This window comes from Ranitomeya variabilis, chromosome 8, assembly GCF_051348905.1.
Source record: "Ranitomeya variabilis isolate aRanVar5 chromosome 8, aRanVar5.hap1, whole genome shotgun sequence".
Taxonomy (NCBI): Eukaryota; Metazoa; Chordata; class Amphibia; order Anura; family Dendrobatidae; genus Ranitomeya; species Ranitomeya variabilis.
This window is the reverse complement of record NC_135239.1, coordinates 120,745,016-120,771,167: the sequence shown is the minus strand read 5'-3', so window position 1 is coordinate 120,771,167 and position 26,152 is coordinate 120,745,016. Positions and strand designations below refer to the sequence as shown.

The window sequence follows — 26,152 nt, the reverse complement described above, 5'->3', positions numbered from 1 at the left end:
AATAAGATTCATTAGGACTGCCAATATGTAAGGACCCTTGACGCGGGTTGGCAGCTTAAATATTGTGGCCATAATATCGACCAATACCTTGCATACATTGTTATGTTTTTGGTGCACTGTATATTTTTCCAGGGTGCGGCTGGGCCTTAGATGGCTCTGTATGCTGTGGCCTCTGTTCACACAGGATGCATTATGGTTAGCCCGCTATATGGAGTCATTAATAGGCTTTGAGCCATATACTTTACATTTCTGTGTGAACATGCCACATACAGACTATTTTTTTGCACAGGTGCACCAAGCGGCCAATTCCTGATTGTAGGGTGGCTGCCTTATCGGTATTATTGTACCTGTGTTTCTGCCATCTTAACTTGGGTCCGCTGCACCTTGGTTAGTGCAATTGTTTGGAGGCCTTGGACAGGTAAGTATCTCTGCCTGTGTACTGGTGATTTTTTTAACCATAGAGGTCCTTGAGACCTCTATGGTTACTGATCCCGGCTAGCTGTGAGCGCCACCCTGTGTTCGGCGCTCATAGCACACCTGCATTTCTGCTGCATAGCAGCGATCTGATGATCGCTGCTATGTAGCAGAGGCAATCGAGTTGTGCCAGCTTCTAGCCTCCTATTAAGGCTATTGAAGCATGGCAAAATAAAAAAAAAAAAAGTTAAAAAAAATGTGAAAAAAATAAAAATAAAAAAATATAAAAAGTTTAAATCATCTCCCTTTCACCCCATTCAAAATAAATCAATAATAATAATAAAAAAAAAAATCAAACCTACACATATTTGGTATCGCCGAGTTCAGAATCGCCCAATCTATCAATAATAAAAAAAAAAAGCATTTACCTGATCGCTAAACAGCATAGCGAGAAAAAAATTAGAAACGCCAGAATTACATTTTTTTGGTTGCCGCGACATTGCAGTAAAATGAAATAACGGGCGATCAAAAGAACGTATCTGCACCAAAATGGTATAATTAAAAACGCCAGCTCGGCACACAAAAAATAAGCCCTCAACCGACCCCAGATCATGAAAAATGGAGACGCTACGGGTATCGGAAAATGGCGCAATTTTTTTTTTTTTAGCAAAGTTTGGAATTTTTTTTCACCACTTAGATAACAAATAACCTAGACATGCTAGGTGTCTGTGAACTCGTAATGACCTGGAGAATCATAATGGCAGGTCAGGTTTAGCATTTAGTGAACCTAGCAAAAAAGCCAAGCAAAAAACAAGTGTGGGATTGCACTTTTTTTGCAATTTCACCGCACTTGGAATTTTGTTCCCGTTTTCTAGTACATGACATGCTAAAACCATTGATGTCGTTCAAAAGTACAAATGGCCATATTGACGGAAAAATAAAAAAGTTATGGTTCTGGGAAGGAGGGGAGCGAAAAACGAACACAGAAAAACGGAAAATCCCAAGGTCATGAAGGGGTTAAAGCTGTCAAAAAGGAAACAGAGAAGCACATTGCTAAGGAGAGTAAAAATAATCCCAAACTGTTCTTTAACTATATCAATAGTAAAAGAATCATAAGTGAAAGTGTAGGCCCCTTAAAAAATTGTGAGGAAAGAATGGTTGTAGATGACGAGGAAAAAGCTCGTATTAAACACCTTCTCCACGGTATTCACGGTGGAAAATTAAATGCTAGGTGAAATGCCGAGAGACAAAGAAAACCCTAAATTAAGGGTCACTAATCTAACCTTAGAAGAGGTGTGAAACGTCTAAATAAGATTAAAATAGATAAATCTCCGGGTTCGGATGGCAAACACTCACTACTAAGTAATGTAATAGACAAGCCATTATTTCTTATATTTAGGGACTCTATAGCGACTGGGTCTGTTCCATAGGACTGGCGCATAGCAAATGTGGTACCAATATTCAAAAAGGGCTCTAAAAGTGAACCTGGAAATTATAGGCCAGTAAGACTAACCTCTATTGTTGGTAAAATATTTGAAGGGTTTCTGAGGGATGTTATTCCGGATTATCTTAACCCCTTAGTGACAGAGCCAATTTGGTACTTAATGACCGGGCCAATTTTTACAATTCTGACCACTGTCACTTTATGAGGTTATAACTCTGGAACGCTTTAACGGATCCCGCTGATTCTGAGATTGTTTTTTCGTGACATATTGTACTTCATATTAGTGGTAACAATTCTTCGATATTACTTGTGATTATTTATGAAAAAAATGGAAATATGGCGAAAATTTTTAAAATTTTTCAATTTTCAAACTTTGTATTTTTATGCCCTTAAATCAGAGAGATATGACATAAAAATAGTTAATAAATAACATTTCCCACATGTCTAATTTACGTCAGCACAATTTTGGAAACAAAATTTTTTTTTGTTAAGGAGTTATAAGGGTTAAAAGTTGACCAGCAATTTCTCATTTTTACAACACCATTTTTTTTAGGGACCACATCACATTTGAAGTCATTTTGAGGGGTCTATATGATAGAAAATAACCAAGTGTGACACCATTCTAAAAACTGCACCCCTCAAGGTGCTCAAAACCACATTCAAGAAGTTTATTAACCCTTTACGTGCTTCACAGGAACTGAAACAATGTGGAAGGAAAAAAATGAACATTTAACTTTTTTTGCAAACATTTTAATTCAGAACCATATTTTTTTATTTTCACAAGTGTAAAATCAGAAATTTAACCATACATTTTGTTGTGCAATTTCTCCTGAATATGCCGATACCCCATATGTGGGGATAAACCATTGTTTGGGCGCACCGCAGAGCTTGGAAGAGAAGGAGCGCCGTTTGACTTTTTCAATGCAGAATTGGCTGGAATTGAGATCGGATGCCATGTCATGTTTAGAGAGCCCCTGATGTGCCTAAACAGTGGAAACGCTCCACAAGTGACACCATTTTGGAAACTAGACCCCTTAAGGAACTAGATGTGTGGTGAGCACTTTAAACCCCCAGGTGCTTCACGGAAGTTTATAACGTAGAGCCGTGAAAATAAAAAAATCGAATTTTTTCTACAAAAATTATCTTTTTGCCCCAAAATTTTATTTTGACAAGGGTAACAGGAGAAATTAGACCACAAAAGTTGTTGTGCAATTTCTCCTGAGTACGTCGATACTCCACATGTGGGGGTAAACCACTGTTTGGGCGCACCGCAGAGCTTGGAAGAGAAGGAAAGCCATTTTACTTTTTCAATGTAGAATTGGCTGGAATTGAGATCGGACACCATGTCGCGTTTGGAGAGCCCCTGATGTGCCTAAACAGTAGAAACCCCCCACAAGTGACCCCGTTTTGGAAACTAGACCACTTATGGAAATTATCTAGATGTGTGGTGAGCACTTTAAACCCCCAAGTGCTTCACAGAAATTTATAACGTAGAGCCGTGAAAATAAAAAATCCTTTTTTTTCCCTCAAAAATGATTTTTTAGCCTGCAATTTTTTATTTTCTCAAGGGTAACAGGAGACATTGGATCCCAAAATCTGTTGACCAGTTTGTCCTGAGTACGCTGATACCCCATATGTGAGGGGGGGGGGCACTGTTTGGGTACCCATCAGGGCTCGGAAGGGAAGGAGCGCCGCTTGGAATGCAGACTTTGATGGGATGGTCTGCGGGTGTCATGTTGCATTTGCAGAGCTCCTGATGTACCTAAACAGTAGAAACCCCCCACAAGTGACCCCATTTTGGAAACTAGACCCCCCAAAGAGCTCATCTAGATATGTGGTGAGCACTATGAACCCCCAACTGCTTCACAAAAGTTTATAATGCAGAGCCATGAAAATAAAAAAAATCATATTTTTTCCACAAAAATGATCTTTTCGCCACCAAATTTTTACTTTCACAAGGGTAACAGGAGAAATTGGACCCCAAAATTTATTGTGCAATTTATGCTGAGTAGGCTGATACCCCATATGTGGGGGATAAACCACTGTTTGGGCGCATGGCAGAGCTCGGAAGGGAAGGAGCGCCGTTTTGGAATGCAGACTTTGATAGAATGGTCTGCGGGCGTTATGTTGCGTTTGCAGAGCCCCTGATGTACCTAAACAGTAGAAACCCCCCATAAGTGACCCCATTTTAGAAACTAGACCCCCCAAGGAACTTATCTAGGTGTGTTGTGAGAACTTTGAATGCCCAAGTGCTTCACAGAAGGTTATAATGCAGAGTCGTAAAAATAAGAAAAATATATTTTTTCCACAAAAAAGATTTTTTTAGCCCCCAAATTTTTATTTTCACAAGGGTAACAAGAGAAATTGGACCCCAAAAGTTGTTGTCCAATTTGTCCTGAGTACCCTGATACCCCATATGTGGGGGGGACCACTGTTTGGGCGCATGGCTGAGCTCGGAAGGGAAGGAGCGCCGTTTTGGAATGCAGACTTTGATAGCATGGTCTGCGGGCGTTATGTTGCATCTGCAGAGCCCCTGATGTACCTAAACAGTAGAAACCTCCCCCAAGTGACCCCATTTTGGAAACTAGACCCCCCAAGGAACTTATCTAGATGTGTGGTGAGAACTTTGAATGCCCAAGTGCTTCACAGAAGTTTATAATGCAGAGTCGGGAAAATATCTTTTTTTTTTTTCCACAAAAAAGATTTTTAGCCCCCAAGTTTTTATTTTCACAAGGGTAACAGGAGAAATTGGACCCCAAAAGTTGTTGTCCAATTTATCCCGAGTACGCTGATGCCCCATATGTGGGGGTAAACCACTGTTTGGGTGCACGGCAGAGCTCAGAAGGGAGGGAGCACCATTTGACTTTTTGAGCGCAAAATTGGCTGTGGCGTTTAGAGACCCCCTGGTGTACCTAAACAGTGGAAACCCCCTAATTCTAACTCCAACCCTAACCCCAACACACCCCTAACCCTAATCCCAACCCGATCCATAATCCTAATCACAACCCTAACCCCCAAAACACCCCTAACCCTAATCCCAAAGCTAACCATAACCCTAATCAAAACCCTAAACCGAACACACCCCTCATCCTAATCTCAACCCTAACCTCAAAACCTAACCCTAATCCCAATACACCCCTATCCCTAATCCCAACCCTAGCCTTAACCCTAATCCCAAACCTAACCCTAATCCCAAATGTAACCCTAATGCCAACCCTAATCCAAACCCTAATCCCAACTCTAACCCTAACTTTAGCCCCAACCCTAGCCCTAACCCTAACTTTAGCCCAAACCCTAACCCTAACCCTAGCTCTAACCCTAATCCTAGCTCTAACCCTAACCCTAACCGTAACCCAAGCCCTATCCTTAACTCTAAGGCTATGTGCACGTTGCGGATTTTGCTGCGGATCCGCAGCGTTTCCGCAGCTGCGGGTCCGCAGCAGTTTCCCATGAGTTTACAGTACAATGTAAACCTATGGGAAACATAAAACGCTGTGCCCATGCTGTGGAAAAAAAAACACGCGGAAACGCAGCGGTTTACATTCCGCAGCATGTCAATTCTTTCTGCGGATTCCACAGCGGTTTTACACCTGTTCCATAATAGAAAACCACAGGTGTAAAACCGCAGGGGAATCCGCACAAAAACCGCGGTACATCCGTGATAAATCCGCAGGAAAAACGCAGCGTTTTCGCCCTGCGGATTTATCAAATCTGCTGCGGAAAAATCCGCAGAGAACCATTCTATGTGTGCACATATCCTAACCCTACCCCTACCCCTAACCCTAACTGGAAAATAGAAATTCATACATTTTTTAATTTTATTATTTTTTCCTTACTAAGGGGGTGATAAAGGGGGGGGTTATTTACTATTTTTTTTATTTTGATCACTGTGATAGGATCTCACAGTGACCAAAATAAAACAAGTGGAAGAATCTTCCTCTGCCGGCCGGTAGATCATGGCGGGCGCACTGCGCATGCGCCCGCCATTTTCTTCCCGGAGCAAGAAGCCGGCGGCCAGCAGAAGAAGCAGGAGGACCCAAGGACACCGGTAAGTATAACAGGGTCCCCGAATCCCCCTATTTCTCTGTCCTCTGATGTGCGATCACATCAGAGGACAGAGAATGACAACGCTTTTTTTTTTGCGATCGCCGGTAAACAGTTAATTACCGGCGATCGCAAAACAGGGGTCGGTAAAAACTGACCCCGATCATGTTCTTTGGGGTCTCGGCTACCCCCGGCAGCCGAGACCCCAAAGATCTTCCAGGTGCCGGGCGCACTGCGCATGCGCCCGCCATTTGTTCCCCGGAAAAAGATGGCGGCGCCCATCGGGAGCAACGAGGATCACCGGGGGAGATAGGTGAGTATTGGGGGGCTATCGGGGACCCCATTTCTCTGTCCTCCGATGTGCGATCACATCGGAGGACAGAGAAATTTAATGGCAAATTGCGTTTTTTTGTTGTTGTTGCGACCGCCGGTAAACGGTTAATTACCGGCGATCGCAACTCGTGGGTCGGTAAAAACCCCCCGAATCATGTTCTCTGGGGTCTCGGCTACCCTCGGCAACCGAGACCCCAAAGAAAATCCGACTCTGGGGGGCGCTATTCACTTTTTCCACAGCGCCGTTAATTAACGGACTTGTGGTTTAAGTACCCTTAGCGGCCGCCGTTAAAAGGCGTATCGGCGGTCGTTAAGGGGTTAATGAGAATAACTGTTTAACTCCGTATCAGCATGGGTTTATGAGGGATCGCTCCTATCAAACCAATCTAATCAGCTTTTATGAAGAGGTAAGCTATAGACTGGACCAAGGTGAGTCATTGGACGTGGTATATCTTGGGTTTTTCCAAAGCGTTTGATACCGTGCCATACAAGAGATTGGTACATAAAATGAGAATTCTGGGTCTGGGGGAAAATGTGTGTAAATGGGTAACTGGCTTAGTGATAGAAAGCAGAGGGTGGTTATAAATGGTATAGTCTCTAACTGGGTCGCTGTGACCAGTGGGGTACCGCAGGGGTCAGTGTTGGGACCTGTTCTTTTTAACATATTTATTAAAGGTCTGGTAGAAGGTTTACACAGTAAAATATCGATATTTGCAGATGATAAAAAAACTATGTAAAGTAGTCAATACAAGAGAAGATTGAATTCTGCTACAGATGGATCTGGATAAGTTGGAAACGTGGGCCGAAAGGTGGCAGATGCGGTTTAACAATGATAAATGTAAGGTTATACACATGGGAAGAAGGAATCAATATCACCAGTACACACTGAACGGGAAACCACTGGGTAAATCTGACATGGAGAAGGACTTGGGGATCCTAGTTAATGATAAACTTACCTGGAGCAGCCAGTGCCAGGCAGCAGCTGCCAAGGCAAACAGGATCATGGGGTGCATTAAGAGAGGTCTGGATACACATGATGAGAACATTATACTGCCTCTGTACAAATCCCTGCTTAGACCGCACATGGAGTACTGTGTACAGTTTTGGGCACCGGTGCTCAGGAAGGATATAATGGAAATAGAGCGAGTACAAAGGAGGGCAACAAAATTAATAAAGGGGAACTACAATACCAAGAAAGATTAGCAAAATTAGGATTATTTAGTCTAGAAAAAAGACGACTGAGGGGTGATCTAATAACCATGTATAAGTATATAAGGGGACAATACAAATATCTCTCTGAGGATGTGTTTACACCAAGGAAGGTGACAGTCACAAGGGGGCATTCTCTGCATCTGGCGGATAGAAGGTTTTTCCACCAACATAGAAGAGGATTCTTTACTGTTAGGGCAATGAGAATCTGAAATTCCTTGCCTGAGGAGGTGGTGATGGCGAACTCAGTCGAGGGGTTCAAGAGAGGCCTGGATGTCTTCCTGGAGCGAAACAATATTGTATCTTACAGTTGTTAGGTTCTTTAAAAGGACGTAAATCTGGGGATTTATTCTGACTGAACATATTCTGAACTGGATGGACAAATGTCTTTTTTCGGCCTTGCTAACTATGTTACTATGACCTTATCTCAGTGATCAAAATAAAAAAAAATAGCAAATAAACTGCCCCTTTATCACACCCTTAGTTAGGTTAAAATAATTAAATTAACAAAATATATTTATTACCAATTTTCCATTAGGGTTAGAGTTGGGCTAAAGTGAGTTGGGCTAAAACTAGGGTTAGGATTGGGGCTAAAGTTAGGGTTGGGGCTAAAGTTAGGGTTAGGGTTGTGATTACGGTCAGAGTTGGGATCAAGGTTAGGGGTGTGTTAGGGTTGGGATTAGGGGTATGTTGGGGTTAGGACTGTGGTTAGGGGTGCGTTGGAGTTAGGGTTGGAGTTAGAATTGAGGGGGGTTCCACTGTTTGTACATCAGGGGGTAACCAAACGCGACATGGTGCCACCATTGATTCCAGCCAAGTATGCGTTCGAAAAGTCAAACGGTGCTCCCTCCCTGGCACCCAAACAGTGGCTTTCCCCCACATATAGGTTATTGACGTACTCAGCAGAAATTGCACAACAAATTTTGAGGTCTATTTTCGCCTGATACCCTTGTGAAAATAAAAACAATTGGTTCCAAATTTTATTTTTTACAAAAAATTTAAAGTAAAATGTTCATTTTTCCATTCCACATTGCTTTAGTTCTCATGATACACCTGAAGGGTTAATAAACTTCTTGAATGTGGTTTTGCGCACCTTGAGGGGTACAGTAGAATGGTGTCACTTTTGGATGTTTTCTGTTATATTGACCCCCCAAACTCACCTCAACTGTGAGGTGGTCCCTAAAAAAATGGTTTTGAAAATTTTGTTGGAAAAATGAGAAATCGTTGGTCAACTTTTAACCCTTACAACGTCCTAGCAAAAAAAAAAATATGTTTCCAAAATTGTACTGATATTAAGTTGACATGTGGGAAATTATATTTTTTAACTATTTTGTGTGACACCCCTCTCTGATTTAAGGGTACAAAAATTAAAAGTTACAGAATTGCAAAATTTTCTAAATCTTTCACTTTTCCGCTTTTTTTCCATAGATAAACGCAAGTTACAGTCGGTACGGAAAGTTTTCAGACCCCTTTAAATTTTTCACTCTGTTTCATTGCAGCCATTTGTTAACCCCTTCATGACCCAGCCTATTTTGACCTTAATGACCTGGCCGTTTTTTTGCAATTCTGACCAGTGTCCCTTTATGAAGTAGTAACTCAGGAACGCTTCAACGGATCCTAGCGGTTCTGAGATTGTTTTTTCGTGACATATTGGGCTTCATGTTAGTGGTAAATTTAGGTCGATAATTTCTGAGTTTATTTGTGAAAAATCGGAAATTTGGAGAAAATTTCGCAATTTTCACATTTTGAATTTTTATTCTGTTAAACCAGAGAGTTATGTGACACAAAATAGTTAATAAATAACATTTCCCACATGTCTACTTTACATCAGCACAATTTTGGAAACAACATTTTTTTTTTTGCTAGGAAGTTACAAGGGTTAAAATTTGACCAGTGATTTCTCATTTTTACAACAAAATTTACAAAACCATTTTTTTTAGGGACCACCTCACATTTGAAGTCAGTTTGAGGGTTCTATATGGCTGAAAATACCCAAAAGTGACACCATTCTAAAAACTGCACCCCTCAAGGTGCTCAAAACCACATTCAAGAAGTTTATTAACCCTTCAGGTGTTTCCCAGCAGCAGAAGCAACATGGAAGGAAAACATGAACATTTAACTTTTTAGTTACAAAAATGATCTTTTAGCAACAATTTTTTTATTTTCCCAAGGGTAAAAGGAGAAACTGGACCACGAACGTTGTTGTCCAATTTGTCCAGAGTACGCTGATACCTCATATGTGGGGGTAAACCACTGTTTGTGCGCACGGCAGGGCTTGGAAGGGAAGGAGCGCCATTTGACTTTTTGAATGAAAAATTGGCTCCAATCTTTAGCGGACACCATGTCGCGTTTGGAGAGCCCCCGTGTGCCTAAACATTGGAGCTCCCCCATAAGTGACCCCCATTTTGGAAACTAGACCCCCCAAGGAACTTATCTAGAAGCATAGTGAGCACTTTAAACCCCCAGGTGCTTCACAGAAGTTTATAACGCAGAGCCGTGAAAGTAAAAAATAATTTTTCTTTCCTCAAAAATGATTTTTAGCCCGGGATTTTTTTATTTTCCCAAGGGTAACAAGAGAAATTGGACCCCAAATGTTGTTGTCCAGTTTGTCCTGAGTACGATGATACCCCATATGTGGGGGTAAACCACTGTTCGAGCGCACGGCAGGGCTCAGAAGGGAAGGCACGCCATTTGGCTTTTTGAATGGAAAATTAGCTCCAATCATTAGCGGACACCATGTCACGTTTGGAGAGCCCCTGTGTGCCTAAGCATTGGAGCTCCCCCACAAGTGACCCCATTTTGTAAACTAAACCTCCCAAGGCACTAATCTAGATGTGTGGTGAGCACTTTGAACCCCCAAGTGCTTCACAGAAGTTTATAACGCAGAGCCATGAAAATAAAAAATAATTTTTCTTTCCTCAAAAATGATTTTTAGCCCAGAATTTTTTAATTTTCCTAAGGGTAACAGGAAAAATTTGACCCCAAGAGTTATTGTCCAGTTTCTCCTGAGTACGCTGATACCCCATATGTGGTGGTAAACCACCGTTTGGGCACATGCCGGGGCTCGGAAGGGAAGTAGTGACGTTTTGGAATGCAGACTTTGATGGAATGGTCAGCGGGCATCATGTTACGTTTGCAGAGCCTCTGATATGTCTAAACAGTAGAAACCCCCCACAAGTGACCCCATTTTGGAAACTAGACCCCCCGAGGAACTTATCTAGATGTGTAGTGAGCACTTTGATCCCCCAAGTGCTTCACAGAAGTTTACAACGCAGAGCCGTGAAAATAAAAAATCATTTTTCTTTCCTCAAAAATGATGTTTTAGCAAACAATTATTTATTTTCACAAGGGTAACAGGAGAAATTGGACCCCAATAACTGTTGCCCAGTTTGTCCTGAGTACACTGATACCCCATATGTGGGGGTAAACCACTGCTAGGGCACACGTCGGGGCTCGGAAAGGAAGTAGTGACGTTTTGAAATGCAGACTTTGATGGAATGGTCTGCGGGCGTCACGTTGCGTTTGTGGAGCCCCTGATGTGCCTAAACAGTAGAAACCCCCCAAAAGTGACCCCATTTTGGAAACTAGACCCCCCAAGGAACTTATCTAGATGTGTGGTGAGCACTTTGAACCCCCAAGTGCTTCACAGAAGTTTATAAAACAGAGCCGTGAAAATAAAAAATAATTTTTCTTTCCTCAAAAATTATGTTTTAGCAAGCAATTTTTTATTTTTGCAAGGGTAACAGGAGAAATTGGACACCAATAGTTGTTGCCCAGTTTGTCCTGAGTATGCTGGTACCCCATATGTGGGGGTAAACCACTGTTTGGGCGCACGTCAGGGCTCGGAAGGGAGGGAGCACCATTTGACTTTTTGAACGCAAGATTGGCTGGAATCAATGGTGGCGCCATGTTGCGTTTGGAGACCCCTGATGTACCTAAACAGTGGAAACCCCTCAATTCTAACTCCAACACTAACCCCAACACACCCCTAACCCTAATCCCAACCCTAACCCCAACACACTCCTAAGCACAACCCTAATCCCAACCCTAACCCTAATCCTAACCCTAACCCCAACCCCAACTTTAACCCCAACACACCCCTAACCATAACCCTAACGACAAGCCTATTCTTAACCCTATTTCCAACCCTAGCCCTAATTCCAGCCCTAACCCTAAGGCTATGTGCCCACGTTGCGGATTCGTGTGAGATTTTTCCGCACCATTTTTGAAAAATCCGCAGGTAAAAGGCACTGCGTTTTACCTGCGGATTTACCATGGATTTCCAGTGTTTTTTTATGCAGATTTCACCTGCGGATTCCTATTGAGGAACAGGTGTAAAACGCTGCGGAATCCGCACAAAGAATTAACATGCTGCGGAAAATACAACGCAGCATTTCCGAGTGGTATTTTCCGCACCATGGGCATAGCGGATGGTACTGTAAACCTGATGGAACACTGCTACGAATCCGCAGCGGCCAATCCGCTGCGGATACGCAGCCAAATCCGCACCGTGTGCACATAGCCTAATTCTAACGCTAACCCTAGTTCTAACCCTAACCCTACCCCTAGTTCTAACCCTAGTGGAAAAAAAAAATATTTTCTTTATTTTATTATTGTCCCTACGTATGGGGGTGATAAAGGGGGGGGGGGGGTGTCATTTACTATTTTTTTTATTTTGATCACTGTGATAGGTTTTATCACAGTGATCAAAATGTAGCTGGAACGAATCTGCCGGCCGGCAATTTTGGAAGATGGCGGCACCCGTGGAGAAGACGGACTGACACCGGGAAGCTCGGTAAGTATGAGGGGGGGAATCGGAGCACGAGGGGGGGGAATCGGAGCACAGGGGGGGGGGGGTGTGATCGGAGCACGGGGGGGGGGGGGGGTGATCGGAGCAGGGGGTGGGATCGTAGCACGGGGGGAGAGGACAGGAGAGGGGACGACGGAGGGGAGCGGAGCACAGGATGGAGGACTGGGAAGGTGACCGGTGGCGGTGGGGGGGGTGCAGTCCAGTGTTTCCAGCCAAATATTACAAATCGCTCTGATTGGCTGTTTCACTTTCAACAGCCAATCAGAGCGATCGTAGCCACGGGGGGGGTGAAGCCACCCCTCGGGCTGAAGTACCACTCCCCCTGTCCCTGCAGATCGGGTGAAATTGGAGTTAACCCTTTCACCCGATCTGCAGGGACGCGATCATTCCATGACGCCACATAGGCGTCACAGGTCGGATTGGCACCGACTTTCATGACGCCTACATGGCGTCAAAGGTCGGGAAGGGGTTACATTCAAAAAAGGTAATTTTTTTCACATTAATTTACACTCTGCACCCCATCTTGACTGAAAATAACAAATGTAGAAATGTTTGCAAATTTAATAAAAAACACCCTGAAATCTCCCATGGTCATAAGTATTCAGAACCTTTGCTAAGAAAATCATATTTAAATCACATGCTGTCTATTTCCTTGTGATCCTCCTTGAGATGGTTCTACTCCTTCATTGGAGTCCAGCGGTGTTTAATTAAACTGATAGGACTTGATTTGGAAAGGCGCACACCTGTCTATATAAGACCTCACAGTGCATATCAGACCCAATGAGAATCATGAGATCAAAGGAACTGGCCAATGAGCTCAGAGACAGATTTGTGGCAAGGCACAGATTTGGCCAAGGTTACAAAGAATGTCTGCAGTACTCAAGGTTCCTAAGAGCACAATGGCCTCCATAATCGCTGTCCAGTCACACTGAGCAATTGTGGGAGAATAGCCTTGGTGAGAGAGGTAAAGAGGAAACCCAAGATCACTGTGGCTGAGCTCCAGAGATGCAGTAGGGAGATGGGAGAAATTTCCACAAAGTCAACTATCACTGCAGCCTTTCACCAGTCAGACCTTTTGGCAGAGTGGCCCTACGGAAGCTTCTCCTCATTGCCAAACATCTGAAAGCCCGCATAGAGTTTGCTAAAAAACACATGAAGGACTCCCAGACTACGAGAAATAAGATTCTCTGGTATGATGAGATTAAGATGGACTTTTTTGGTGATAATTCTAAGCGGTATGTTTGGAGAAAACCAGGCACTGCTCATCACCTGCCCAATACAATCCCAACAGTGAAACATGGTGGTGGCACACATGCTATGGGGGTGTTTTTTTAGCTGCAGCGACAGGACGACTGGTTGTCATTGAAGGAAACATGAATGCGGCCAAGTACAGAGATATCCTGGATGAAAACCTCTTCCTGAGTGCTGTGGACCTCAGACTTGGCCGAAGATTCACCTTCCAATAATAAAATGACCCTAAGCGCACAGCTAAAATAACAAAGGAGTAGTTTCAGAACAACTCTGTGACCATTCTTGACTGGCCCATCCAGAGCCCTGACCTAAACCCAATTGAGCATATCTGGAGAGACCTGAAAATGGTTGTCCACCAACATTCACCATCCAACCTAACAGAACTGGAGAGGATCTGCAAGGAAGAACGGTAGAAGATCCCCAAATCCAGGTGTGAAAAACTTGTTGCATCATTCCCAAGAAGACTCATGGCTGTATTAGCTTAAAACCATGTGATATTTCGTTTTTTCTTTTTTAATAAATTTGCAAAAACTACTACTTTTTTTTTTTTTTTTTTAAGTCAAGATGGGTTGCAGAATGTACATGAGAAAAAAATGAACTTTTTTGAATTCACCAAATGGTTGCAATGAAACAAAGTGAAAAATTTAAAGGGTCAGAATACTTTCTGTACCCACTGTATATTGAAGAAATTTTAAGACCAACACAAAGTACAATATGTCATGAAAAAAACAATCTCAGAATCAGTGGGATATATTGAAGCGTTCCAGAGCTATAACCTCATAAAGTGACAGTAGTCAGAATTGTAAAAATTGACTTGGTCATTAAATACCAAATTGGCTAAAAAGGGGTTAAAAAGTGGTTCTCCATGAATTTAGTAGCATGGCCACCATTATGTAATTCAAAAAGCAGAGAGGAAAACCTGTAGAGGAACTGCCATTTGCACTAGTCTTCCAAGAAACATAGGTGCTGATTCACTAAGATGTTTACACTAGAATTCTGGAGTAAAAAGCCTTAATGAGAAGCATTATTTTTGCGCAAATTCAGAGTTGTGCAAAACTCTTGTGCTTTCTAGAGTTTTTACGCCAGTCGTGGCAAGCTATGTCAATATGGGTGATGTGTGGGTTGGGACAGAGCATCTCTCAAATTCATGAAATGTTACACGTCATCTATATCTATATATATATATAAGAGGCATCGTGATTACTCGATAATCCCGCCCCCTGCACAGTAGCTCCACCCCCACCACATATAATCCCGCCCCCCCACCCTATTACCACACAAAATACCGCCCCCACCACATTACCACACAATCCCGCCCCCCACCACAATACCACACAATCCCGCCCCCCACCACATTACCACACACAATTCCGCCCCCCACCACATTGCCACACACAATTCTGCCCCCCACCACATCACCACACACAATCCCGCCCGCCCACATCACCACACATCATCCCGCCCCCCCACATCACCACACATAATCCTGCCCCCAGCACATCATCACACATAATACCACACCCCCACATTACCACAGATAATCCCGCCCCCCATCACATTACCACACATAATCCCGCCCCCACCACATTACCGCACATAATCCCGCCCCCACCACATTACCACACATAATCCCGCCCCCCACCACATTACCACACATAATCCTGCCCCCCACCACATTACCACACATAATCCTGCCCCCCCACCACATTACCACAGATAATCCCGCCCCCCCACCATATTATCACACATAATCCCGCCCCCCACCACATTACCACACATAATCCCGCCCCTCCACCACATCACCACACATAATACCGCCCCCCCACCACACATAATCCCGCCCCCACCACATCACACATAATCCCGCCCCCCATCACAATGCCACACAATTCTGCCCCCCACATTACTACACATAATCCCGCCCCTCCACATTACCACATATAATCCCTCCCCCATCACCACACAATCCCGCCCCCACCACCACACCACACATAATCCCGCCCCACCACATTACCACACATAATCCCGCCCCCACCACATTACCACACAGAATCCCGCCCCCCACATTACCACACAATCCCGCCCCCCACCACATAATCCCGCCCCCCCACCACAGTACCACACATAATCCCGCCCCCCCACCACACATAATCCCGCCCCCCACCACATTACCACAGATAATCCCGCCCACCACATTACCACACATAATCCCGCCCCCCATCACATTACCACACATAAACCCGGCCCCCACATTACCACTCGAGGCTCCGTGCCCACAACATTACACACGAGGCTCCGTCCCCCCACATCACCACACGAGGCTGCGTCCCCACACAATACCACACGAGGCTGCGTCCCCACACAATACCACACGAGGCTCTGTCCCCACACATTACCATACGAGGCTCCGTCCCTCCACATTACCACACGATGCTTCGTCCCCACACAATACCACAAGAGGCTTCATCCTCACACATTACCACACGAGGCTGTCCCCACACATTACCACACGAGGCTCCGCTCCCCCACATTACCACACGCAGCACTTCCTTTCTATGTAATTCAACCACTTCAGCCAAGGTAAATGTACATTTAATTGCATCCGCATTCTCCAAAACAAAATGAGCCAAGAAGAGTCGCCAGGTCGATCTCACAGGCCGCAGGAAAATCCGGACAACGATGCAGTAGCTGATCGACAACAACAATATCAACTAAATCGTAGGATTGTTGTCATTATTTACTTTAGTTTAATCACCAGCAGCGTTAATTAGATAGCAATGAGCGTGCCGAGCGTTAGCTGGCTGGAAACAGCTAGTATATATATATACTAGATGGCAGCCCGATTCTAAAGAATCGGGAGTCTAGAATCCATATGTACTTTATTTATTCAAATGTAAGAATAATACAATTAATAAATAATAGTAAGAAAGAACAAAAAATGGCTGCACTCATCAGCTCTTGACAATTCTTGACAGTACGGCACATTTCTGAATGGTCGCTCGCGGCAGGCGGCAACCAATCAGAAAAGTGCCGCGCACCACGAAGGCATATATCTTTGTCCACCCTGAGCGGGTGTAGGACGCTGGTGACGTCACTTATCTCCGGACATTATCTCTGGACAAAGCCACGGAAGTTGGCACAAATTGCCGGAAGTAGTATTCTAGGCAATTATATATTAGATTTTAATGTTATCAGTGTTTACCTTTGAACGTTTATATTGTATTGTCCTGTCACCAGCCATGTGTACGATTATCGGCCGAAAGCCTCTCTGGAACCAATAATCACCCCATGTAAAGGTATCTTTATAAGTTAAAGATTCAGAATACTATGACTTTTATCATATCCTGAACAGTCAAGTTTTTTATGAACCGTTAAGGTTTTCTGGTTGAAGTAAAAAAAACTCTGAGTGTTTACAGTTTGAAACCATAAAATGTTGAAAAATTATGTCATTCTTGAGTATATCACTCAATGGTGCTCATAAACGTGACAAATTTGATCTATAATATACTTTAATATACGTTACTTTAATCTTTAATATACTTAAGAACAGGGCCCCAGACATCACAAGGGGGTCTGAAACACCGCACAGTGGTCCAAAATATCGCTGTGCTCTGCCTGGGGCCCCTGTACTCTGCCTGGGGCCCCATATGCTGCCTGGGGCCCCTGTGCTCTGCCTGGGGCCCCTGTGCTCTGCCTGGGGCCCCATGTTCTGCCTGGGGCCCCTGTGCTCTGCCTGGGGCCACTGTGCTCTGCCTGGGGCCCCATATGCTGCCTGGGGCCCCTGTGCTCTGCCTGGGGCCCCATATGCTGCCTGGGGCCCCTGTGCTCTGCCTGGGGCCCCATAGGCTGCCTGGGGCCCCTGTGCTCTGCCTGGGGCCCCTGTGCTCTGCCTGGGGCCCCTGTGCTCTGCCTGGGGCCACTGTGCTCTGCCTGGGGCCCCATAGGCTGCCTGGGGCACCTGTGCTCTGCATGGGACCACTGTGCTCTGCCTGGGGCCCCATATGCTGCCTGGGGCCCCTGTGCTCTGCCTGGGGCCACTGTGCTCTGCCTGGGGCCCCATATGCTGCCTGGGGCCCCTGTGCTCTGCCTGGGGCCCCATATGCTGCCTGGGGCCCCTGTGCTCTGCCTGGGGCCCCTGTGTTCTGCCTGGGGCCCCATGTTCTGCCTGGGGCCCCTGTGCTCTGCCTGGGGCCACTGTGCTCTGCCTGGGGACCCATGTTCTGCCTGGGGCCCCTGTGCTCTGCCTGGGGCCCCATAAGCTGCCTGGGACCACTGTGCTCTGCCTGGGGCCCCATATGCTCCCTGGGGCCCCTGTGCTCTGCCTGGGGCCCCATATTCTGCCTGGGGCCACTGTGCTCTGCCTGGGGCCCCATATGCTGCCTGGGGCCCCATATGCTGCCTGGGGCCCCTGTGCTCTGCCTGGGGCCCCGGTGCTCTGCCTGGGGCCCCATGTTCTGCCTGGGGCCCCTGTGCTCTGCCTGGGGCCCCTGTGCTCTGCCTGGGGCCCCAGTGCTCTGCCTGGGGCCCCAGTGCTCTGCCTGGGGCCACTGTGCTCTGCCTGGGGCCCCATATGCTGCCTGGGGCCCCTGTGCTCTGCCTGGGGCCCCTGTGCTCTGCCTGGGGCCCCTGTGCTCTGCCTGGGGCCCCATATGCTGCCTGGGGCCCCATATGCTGCCTGGGGCCCCTGTGCTCTGCCTGGGTGTAGGACACTGGTGACGTCACTTATCTCCGGACATTAGCTCCGGACATTAGCTCCGGACAAAGCCACGGAAGTTGGCACAAATTGCAGGAAGTAGTATTCTAGGCAATTATATATTAGATGGGCATTTCCTGAAGGAAATACATGGTGCTTGAACAGGTTATTAACACACCACAATAAAACATACTTAAAAACTGTAAGCAAAGGGCCCCATCCATGTAGATATCATATAAACACAATACAATAGTACATATGACCTAAAGTACATGTAATGATTAACAATAATTTAAAGCCTGCCTGCACCCAAGCCTGAGTGAAAACCATATAAGGTAAGCAAGAAAGACACCAAGCTATCCAATATAAGGTTGGAGAACCTAACACCTGCCTGAACACATATGTGGCTCATGGAACACTGGTATGAGTCTGGAAAGACCAGCTACAAAATAACGCCCCAGAGCCCAAAAAGTCGGCACAGACAAAATAGCTGCCAGACAATGCTAAGATGGAATATTACCAGACGGGAGAAGTCCGTGGAGCAACAGGCAGATAGACTGGACAGGGACCAATGCAGCCCAACGCGTGTCGCCCTTCAGGAGAGGGCTTCGTCAGGGGAAGTGTTTTGACGTGTATCCTAAATCCTGTATAAATACCACCCAAATAATAAGAGACACGGCACATATGTGACAGAAAGGCGGCGCCGCCGGCCGCACGTGCGCACAGCAGCGCAAGACCATGGAAAGAAAAAACTTACCGCCCAGCCATGTGGGGAAGTGAAGGGGAGTGACCGCTGGCAGAATGGTGAGAGCCCACAGCGCAGGCGCAAAAGCGCCTGGAGCCCTGCTTGGATGTGTTCACTAACTGGACATGCGCAGAAGAGCGCTACTGTATGAGAGTGGAATGATACATGACTCAGCCGAGCCAAGATACAAACAAAAAGTAACCGCTGTCAGTGTGAACAGCAGGGACAAGCCCATATGCGTGCAATCAAGGGGAGCCAGCTGCAAAAAAGCAATAGCGCCAAGAGCCCCATTAAAATGCCCCCTACTGGGGCTGAATGTCCAGAAAGGGAGGAAATCCATGAATAAGCACCAGTCAGGAGCCTTAGTAATATAGATCATGGTAGACAGGACCAAGGAAAAGGGGCAAATGGTAGTAACCCCAAAATTGTGTATAGCCAAAAGGTGATCAGCCTCAAAGCGCATAAATATACACAAAGAAAAAGAAAAAGGGGTAAAAAACCAAAAATGCACGGTTGGCCAGATAGGAAAAATGATAATAAGAAAAAACGGGAGATCCCAATTGTCACAGGGGTATTGAGCCACATGACAGCCAACCCCCGGGGGACATGCATGCAAACATGCTCATATGATAATCAAAGGCATACACACATGCACGCACGCACACACACACACACACACACACACACACACACACACACACCTGACCATGCCATATATGCAAACAAACATACAAATCATAATAAACACAGGAAAGGTAGACAATATATACAAAGAAATTTTAACCATAATCTTTATTAAGTGAATAACAGTACAGCAAGACTGGTGTATGAACATATGTTGTATGCATGGACTGTTGGCTGTGCAAAAGGGTAAGTATGGAAAATTGATAATGATGTCCATACAAGAACATCAAATGATAGAAGTCATATCCGCCCAAATGGACAGAGACCTGTATAATGCATGAGGGGACCTCAAAGCCCAGTAGAAGATATATGCATGAGGCAAAAGGGATGGAAGGGATGGAAGTACTAGTCCATCCTAACCCTATATCTACTGGGCGGCAAGGATGAAGACCAGTGAAATGCTGGCTTACCTGGTATCCAAAGTACCATAAGATATAAAAGAAAATAAAGGAGACCCAACCCTATCCCAATGTCCCATGAGCCGGAAATAACTATAATACATGTACAATCCATAGGCCATACACAAAGTCTGGAAGCAAACCCCTAATCCTAGTACCATACCAAACCATATAGTTACAAGAGGATATAATGAATAAGATACCCCTTGTATAACCAGTCCCGGCAATAAATATAAGGTGCCGTGCATTGGGGCAATCGAGTCAGATCCATAAAAACCGAGCGAGTCCAGGTGCACATATACAGAGGCGCAAATTATCCCATAAAAGGAGATCCAAGGCAGTTCCACGGAAACACGGAAAATCCATTTTGTCCAGAGAAAGAAAATAATTCCCACACAGATGGAGTGTGCCCAAAGTCCATAGAGAATGACTCCGGAGATAAACGAGAGGTCCAGAACCATCCAGTCCGTAGATATAATGGACAGCAGGAGGGGAAGTCAGGACGAAACTCATCCAAGGAAGCCCGTAAATAAAAGTTCTTCGTTGAGACCTGTTGGGGCAACAGAAGACAAATTAAAGATCCAACAGGATTCACAGCGTAGCAAGGACGGTTTTAACGGGCCCCCCCTGTTGGAAGTCCGGACATGTTCCAGGCCGACCACCCTAGTGTTAGCTACACTACCCGCATGATGGATAAGGAAGTGAGCCGCCACCGGGGTGAGGACTTTGCCTTTAGCAGAATCATTGGAGGCCAGATTGATTGTGGAGAAGTGCTTCTGCACTCTCCGACGCAGCTCCTGCGAGGTTTGACCCACGTATATGAGCTGGCATGGGCAAATGAGAGCGTAAACAACGCACGTGGTCTTGCAGTTAACATATGACAAAAGTCTATGCCGGCTACCATCCCTGGGATGAACAAAGAAGTCCCTTGTGGCCCCCATATGTGGGCAGACACTACAACCCCCACAAGCAAAAGAACCTCTGAGTTTGATGCCTCGATTAATACTCACAGTCTGCCTCCTGTAGTGGCTCCTAGATAACATATCCCTAAAGTTAGGAGCCCGTCTGGCAACCAACAAGGGTTGTGCACTGACCACATCTGCGGTGTGGAGGTCCGTGGTAAGAATATCCCAGTGCCTGTGTAATATTGCCTTGAGGTCACCCCAGTTGTTGTTATAACCCGTAATGAACCTGGGTTTGTCCTCACGTACCTTGATAGACGCTGGTAATAAAGAATCCTGAGTATGAAGTCTTGCTCGTTGGAATGCCTTTGAAATGCTTCTATGTGGATAATGCCTGTCCTTAAAGCGATCCGTGAGACTTCGTGCTTCCATTCGAAAGTCCATATCGGACGTGCAATTCCTTCTAATTCTTAGAAATTGGCCTATGGGCACTCCATCCCGAGTGTGTCGTGGATGGAAACTTCTGTAATCCAAAAGGCTATTTGTGGCCGTCGGCTTCCGGAACAACCTGGTAGAGATGGAGCCGCCCTCCTCAATCCTGATCTGTAGGTCGAGATACGTGGCTACGGAGGATGACATAGAGTACGTAAGTAGAATGTTATGCATATTTATGTTCAAAGACTCAATATAGCTCCTGCAGTCCTCCATAGTGCCCACCCAAACAAAGAAAACATCGTCAATATAACGTGACCAGTGGGCAATTCTATTCCTGAAAGTGGATGATGGGTAGACCACCGTAGCCTCCCACCATCCCAAAAACAGATTTGCCAGAGCAGGTGCACATCTGGCACCCATGGCCACGCCTGACGTTTGTAGGTAATATCTCCTGTCAAACAAAAAATAATTATGCCTCAGGATAAAATTGAGCAAGTCCACCACTAGAGAGTCGTGCATGCGATCCGAATGTTCCACCATATCCAGGAAGTATAGGACCGCCGTTATGCCATCTTCGTGGCTAATGTTTGAATACAGCGATTCGACGTCACATGTGACCAAAATGGCCCCTGGCGGAAGCTTCAAAGAGCGACAGATGTTAATGAAGTGTGCCGAGTCTTTAACAAAAGATGGTAAGCTCTTGACCAATGGTTGCAAGAAGTGGTCCACATAGATGCAAGCTTTCTCACACAGGCTGCCGATGCTGGCCACAATGGGCCGGCCCGGCGGCCTGTGGATGTCCTTGTGGACTTTAGGCAGCATATAAAAGGTTGCCGTGATGGGACATTCAACCCACAGGAACCGAAATTCCTGGTGATTTATGATGCCGAGGTCCCTGGCCCTCTCCAACAGAGTCCTGAGGCGAGCACCAAAAACTGCTGAGGGATCCGATGGAAGCTTTCTGTAAAACCTTTGATTACCCAGTTGTCGATTGGCCTCCTCCAAGTAGAGGGCATGTGGCCAAAGGACCACATTGCCCCCCTTGTCAGCTTCTTTAATCAAGAACAAGTCATTGTTCTTGAGGCTAGACAAAGCCCGTTGTTCCTCCCTACTCAAATTGGAAGGGAGCAATGGACGTACGGGCATAGACAGGATATCTTTTTTAGTTAACTCAAAGAAGACCCTAATGGATGGTATTAGGGAAAAAGGAGGTGCCACAGTAGATTTATTACGATATGGAAAACGATTCCTACCTCCACCAGATTCGTTCTCCTGAAGTAGCCGTAAAAGATCCTGCATAACCTGTTGGTCCGTCTGGTCGAGGTCCCTCATAGTCTGGGGCCTGTTGTGTAAAACTCGAAGAACTAAATGCCTGCAAAACAAATATAAATCCTTAACTAAGGTAAACTTGTCTGCGGCTTGCGAAGGGGAAAAAGTCAGACCCCTCTGAAGGACACTCAGTTCTGTGGTAGAAAGAACGTAATCAGACAAATTAATGACCTGTAATACGTTATCCGACGTCCCTGTTGGTCCCGAGTTGGCCCCAGAGGGGGGACCCGTTAGTATCTGCGACGGTTCCGATGTTGCTTCTGGACCTGTGGATGTCGTCCCCCAAATCTGGTTATCCGTGGTGATATTGGACCGGCGCTTGCGGCCCCTACGGATCCGACGTCTACCTCGCTTTCCGCTGAGGATAAAAAAATCACTCTCTGAGGTGAAGTCCGCGCCTCTAGTAGACTCCTGTGCTGGAGCTCTGGTCCTCAGAACTCGAGGCACCCGTCTCTGATTGCCCTGGTGCCGCCATTGAAATGCCCTGGCTGACTCAAAGTCAGAGCGATCTCTGGTGAACTTGGATTTCTTTTTGCTGACGATATCTTTTTCATATTTGTCCAGGTTCTCCTTGAGCCTAGCTCTAAAAGGTTGGACCTGTTTAACATCATCAAATTTGAGGAGCTGGCCCTCCAGGTCCTTAATTCTGATCTTCGTATTCAATAATAATTCTCTATCATGCTCCAGCAACATATTGATAATAATACCCGAGCATTTCAATAGGCCTTGTTCCCAAGTGGCCTGAAATGTAGAAGAAGGCTCCCATGCTGGATAAATGGGGATCCTCAAGCCCCGAGGGACAATATTGAGCCTGATGTATTCCTCTAGACTACGGATATTCCACCATAGCCTGATGCCCAACCTATGAGCCGATGTTAATTCGATGGACAATTTAGAAAAGTCAGAATCCGGCACCCGAGTGTCCCCAGGAAGAAAGACATTAGCTGATTGGGCCTGCCAGGCCGCCTCACGGGTGTCCCAATCCATGGTCCACTAGCAAAAAAATGGTAAACTGAAAAAGAGGGAGGGGGGGGGGGGAAGGGAAAATAATAATGAAAAAAACAGCCAAAATGATTGCAGCAATCGCCAATAAAAGTCACAAATGGCCGTGAAGATAAGGAACAAAACAATAATAAAACACCTGTTCAATAATCAACAGTGTTTTTTAACAATATTATCAATCAGTCCTAAATAGGACGCGTGCAGCCAGGTATAGAAACTCCCACCAAAAACAGTGGGAAGGAAACTGTAGAGACAAATTATAAAACGAGGCGCACCGCTAAAATACAAGCGACTCTATCAAAAACAAATGTAATACGGGGTGCAAGCGAGTGATAAAATAACCAAGTAGTGCCAGCAGAAAGACAAGTATCACTCCAGAAATGCACACCACGCAAAAAATGAGAACATAGTATATGGAAAAACACAGGAGTTTATTAACATACCACAATAAAACATACTTAAAAACTGTAAGCAAAGGGCCCCATCCATGTAGATATCATATAAACACAATACAATAGTACATATGACCTAAAGTACATGTAATGATTAACAATAATTTAAAGCCTGCCTGCACCCAAGCCTGAGTGAAAACCATATAAGGTAAGCAAGAAAGACACCAAGCTATCCAATATAAGGTTGGAGAACCTAACACCTGCCTGAACACATATGTGGCTCATGGAACACTGGTATGAGTCTGGAAAAACCAGCTACAAAATAACGCCCCAGAGCCCAAAAAGTCGGCACAGACAAAATAGCTGCCAGACAATGCTAAGATGGAATATTACCAGACGGGAGAAGTCCGTGGAGCAACAGGCAGATAGACTGGACAGGGACCAATGCAGCCCAACGCGTGTCGCCCTTCAGGAGAGGGCTTCGTCAGGGGAAGTGTTTTGACGTGTATCCTAAATCCTGTATAAATACCACCCAAATAATAAGAGACACGGCACATATGTGACAGAAAGGCGGCGCCGCCGGCCGCACGTGCGCACAGCAGCGCAAGACCATGGAAAGAAAAAACTTACCGCCCAGCCATGTGGGGAAGTGAAGGGGAGTGACCGCTGGCAGAATGGTGAGAGCCCACAGCGCAGGCGCAAAAGCGCCTGGAGCCCTGCTTGGATGTGTTCACTAACTGGACATGCGCAGAAGAGCGCTACTGTATGAGAGTGGAATGATACATGACTCAGCCGAGCCAAGATACAAACAAAAAGTAACCGCTGTCAGTGTGAACAGCAGGGACAAGCCCATATGCGTGCAATCAAGGGGAGCCAGCTGCAAAAAAGCAATAGCGCCAAGAGCCCCATTAAAATGCCCCCTACTGGGGCTGAATGTCCAGAAAGGGAGGAAATCCATGAATAAGCACCAGTCAGGAGCCTTGGTAATATAGATCATGGTAGACAGGACCAAGGAAAAGGGGCAAATGGTAGTAACCCCAAAATTGTGTATAGCCAAAAGGTGATCAGCCTCAAAGCGCATAAATATACACAAAGAAAAAGAAAAAGGGGTAAAAAACCAAAAATGCACGGTTCCATCTTAGCATTGTCTGGCAGCTATTTTGTCTGTGCCGACTTTTTGGGCTCTGGGGCGTTATTTTGTAGCTGGTTTTTCCAGACTCATACCAGTGTTCCATGAGCCACATATGTGTTCAGGCAGGTGTTAGGTTCTCCAACCTTATATTGGATAGCTTGGTGTCTTTCTTGCTTACCTTATATGGTTTTCACTCAGGCTTGGGTGCAGGCAGGCTTTAAATTATTGTTAATCATTACATGTACTTTAGGTCATATGTACTATTGTATTGTGTTTATATGATATCTACATGGATGGGGCCCTTTGCTTACAGTTTTTAAGTATGTTTTATTGTGGTGTGTTAATAAACTCCTGTGTTTTTCCATATACTATGTTCTCATTTTTTGCGTGGTGTGCATTTCTGGAGTGATACTTGTCTTTCTGCTGGCACTACTTGACTTGCATTAGCGACGCTTTGCCACACGTCGCAACCGTCGTGCGACGGTTGCGTCGGACCGTCGCCACCAAAAAACGTTGCTTGTAACGTTTTTGGTGCGTCGTTACCCTCTTTTCCGACCGCGCATGCGCGGCCGGAACTCCGCCCCCTCCTCCCCGCACCTCACAATGGGGCAGCGGATGAGTTGAAAAACAGCATCCGCTGCCCCCGTTGTGCGGCGCTTGCACAGTATGCATCGGTGCATTGCGACGTGCAGTGCACGACGCTAGTGTGAAAGTAGCCTTAGCGGTCTCGCGATTTCGCAATGCATCACTGGGAGCGGAAGCTGGCGGCAGCCTCGCACGCATCAGGACAACTTCGGTGGACGCCGGAGGGAGAGTATATAACTATTTCTTATTTTAATTCTTTTTTTTTTTTTTTTTTTTAACAGAGATACGGTGCCCACACTGCTGTATACTACGTGGGCTGTTATATACTGCGTGACTGATATATACTACGT

At 45.6% G+C, this 26,152-nt stretch overlaps 2 protein-coding genes across 4 annotated transcripts in view; both read right to left on the bottom strand.

The window, feature by feature from the left end:
* UCHL5 (ubiquitin C-terminal hydrolase L5) overlaps positions 1-26,152 on the bottom strand; it is a 329,337-nt gene that overhangs the window by 76,532 nt on the left and 226,653 nt on the right. The gene's annotated exons all lie outside the window — the stretch shown is intronic.
* Positions 19,633-23,703, bottom strand: LOC143788365 (uncharacterized). The gene is made up of 4 exons (XM_077278010.1): positions 22,863-23,703; positions 22,616-22,734; positions 21,237-21,550; positions 19,633-20,575 (listed from the first exon to the last, which is right to left on the bottom strand). The coding sequence occupies exons 1-3, from the start codon at positions 23,676-23,678 to the stop codon at positions 21,520-21,522; spliced, it is 966 nt and encodes a 321-aa protein (XP_077134125.1). The 5' UTR covers positions 23,679-23,703; the 3' UTR covers positions 19,633-20,575; positions 21,237-21,519.

Excerpts from the sequence above, each read along its gene's own strand:
- LOC143788365 (XM_077278010.1), bottom strand. The coding sequence starts at position 23,678 with ATGGATTGGGACACCCGTGAGGCGGCCTGGCAGGCCCAATCAGCTAAT. Across the intron at positions 22,735-22,862 it reads CGTCGGATAACGTATTACAG|GCATTTAGTTCTTCGAGTTT; the intron begins GTCATTAATTTG and ends TTTGTTTTGCAG. Across the intron at positions 21,551-22,615 it reads GGAGAACGAATCTGGTGGAG|CCACGTATCTCGACCTACAG; the intron begins GTAGGAATCGTT and ends CATCCTCCGTAG.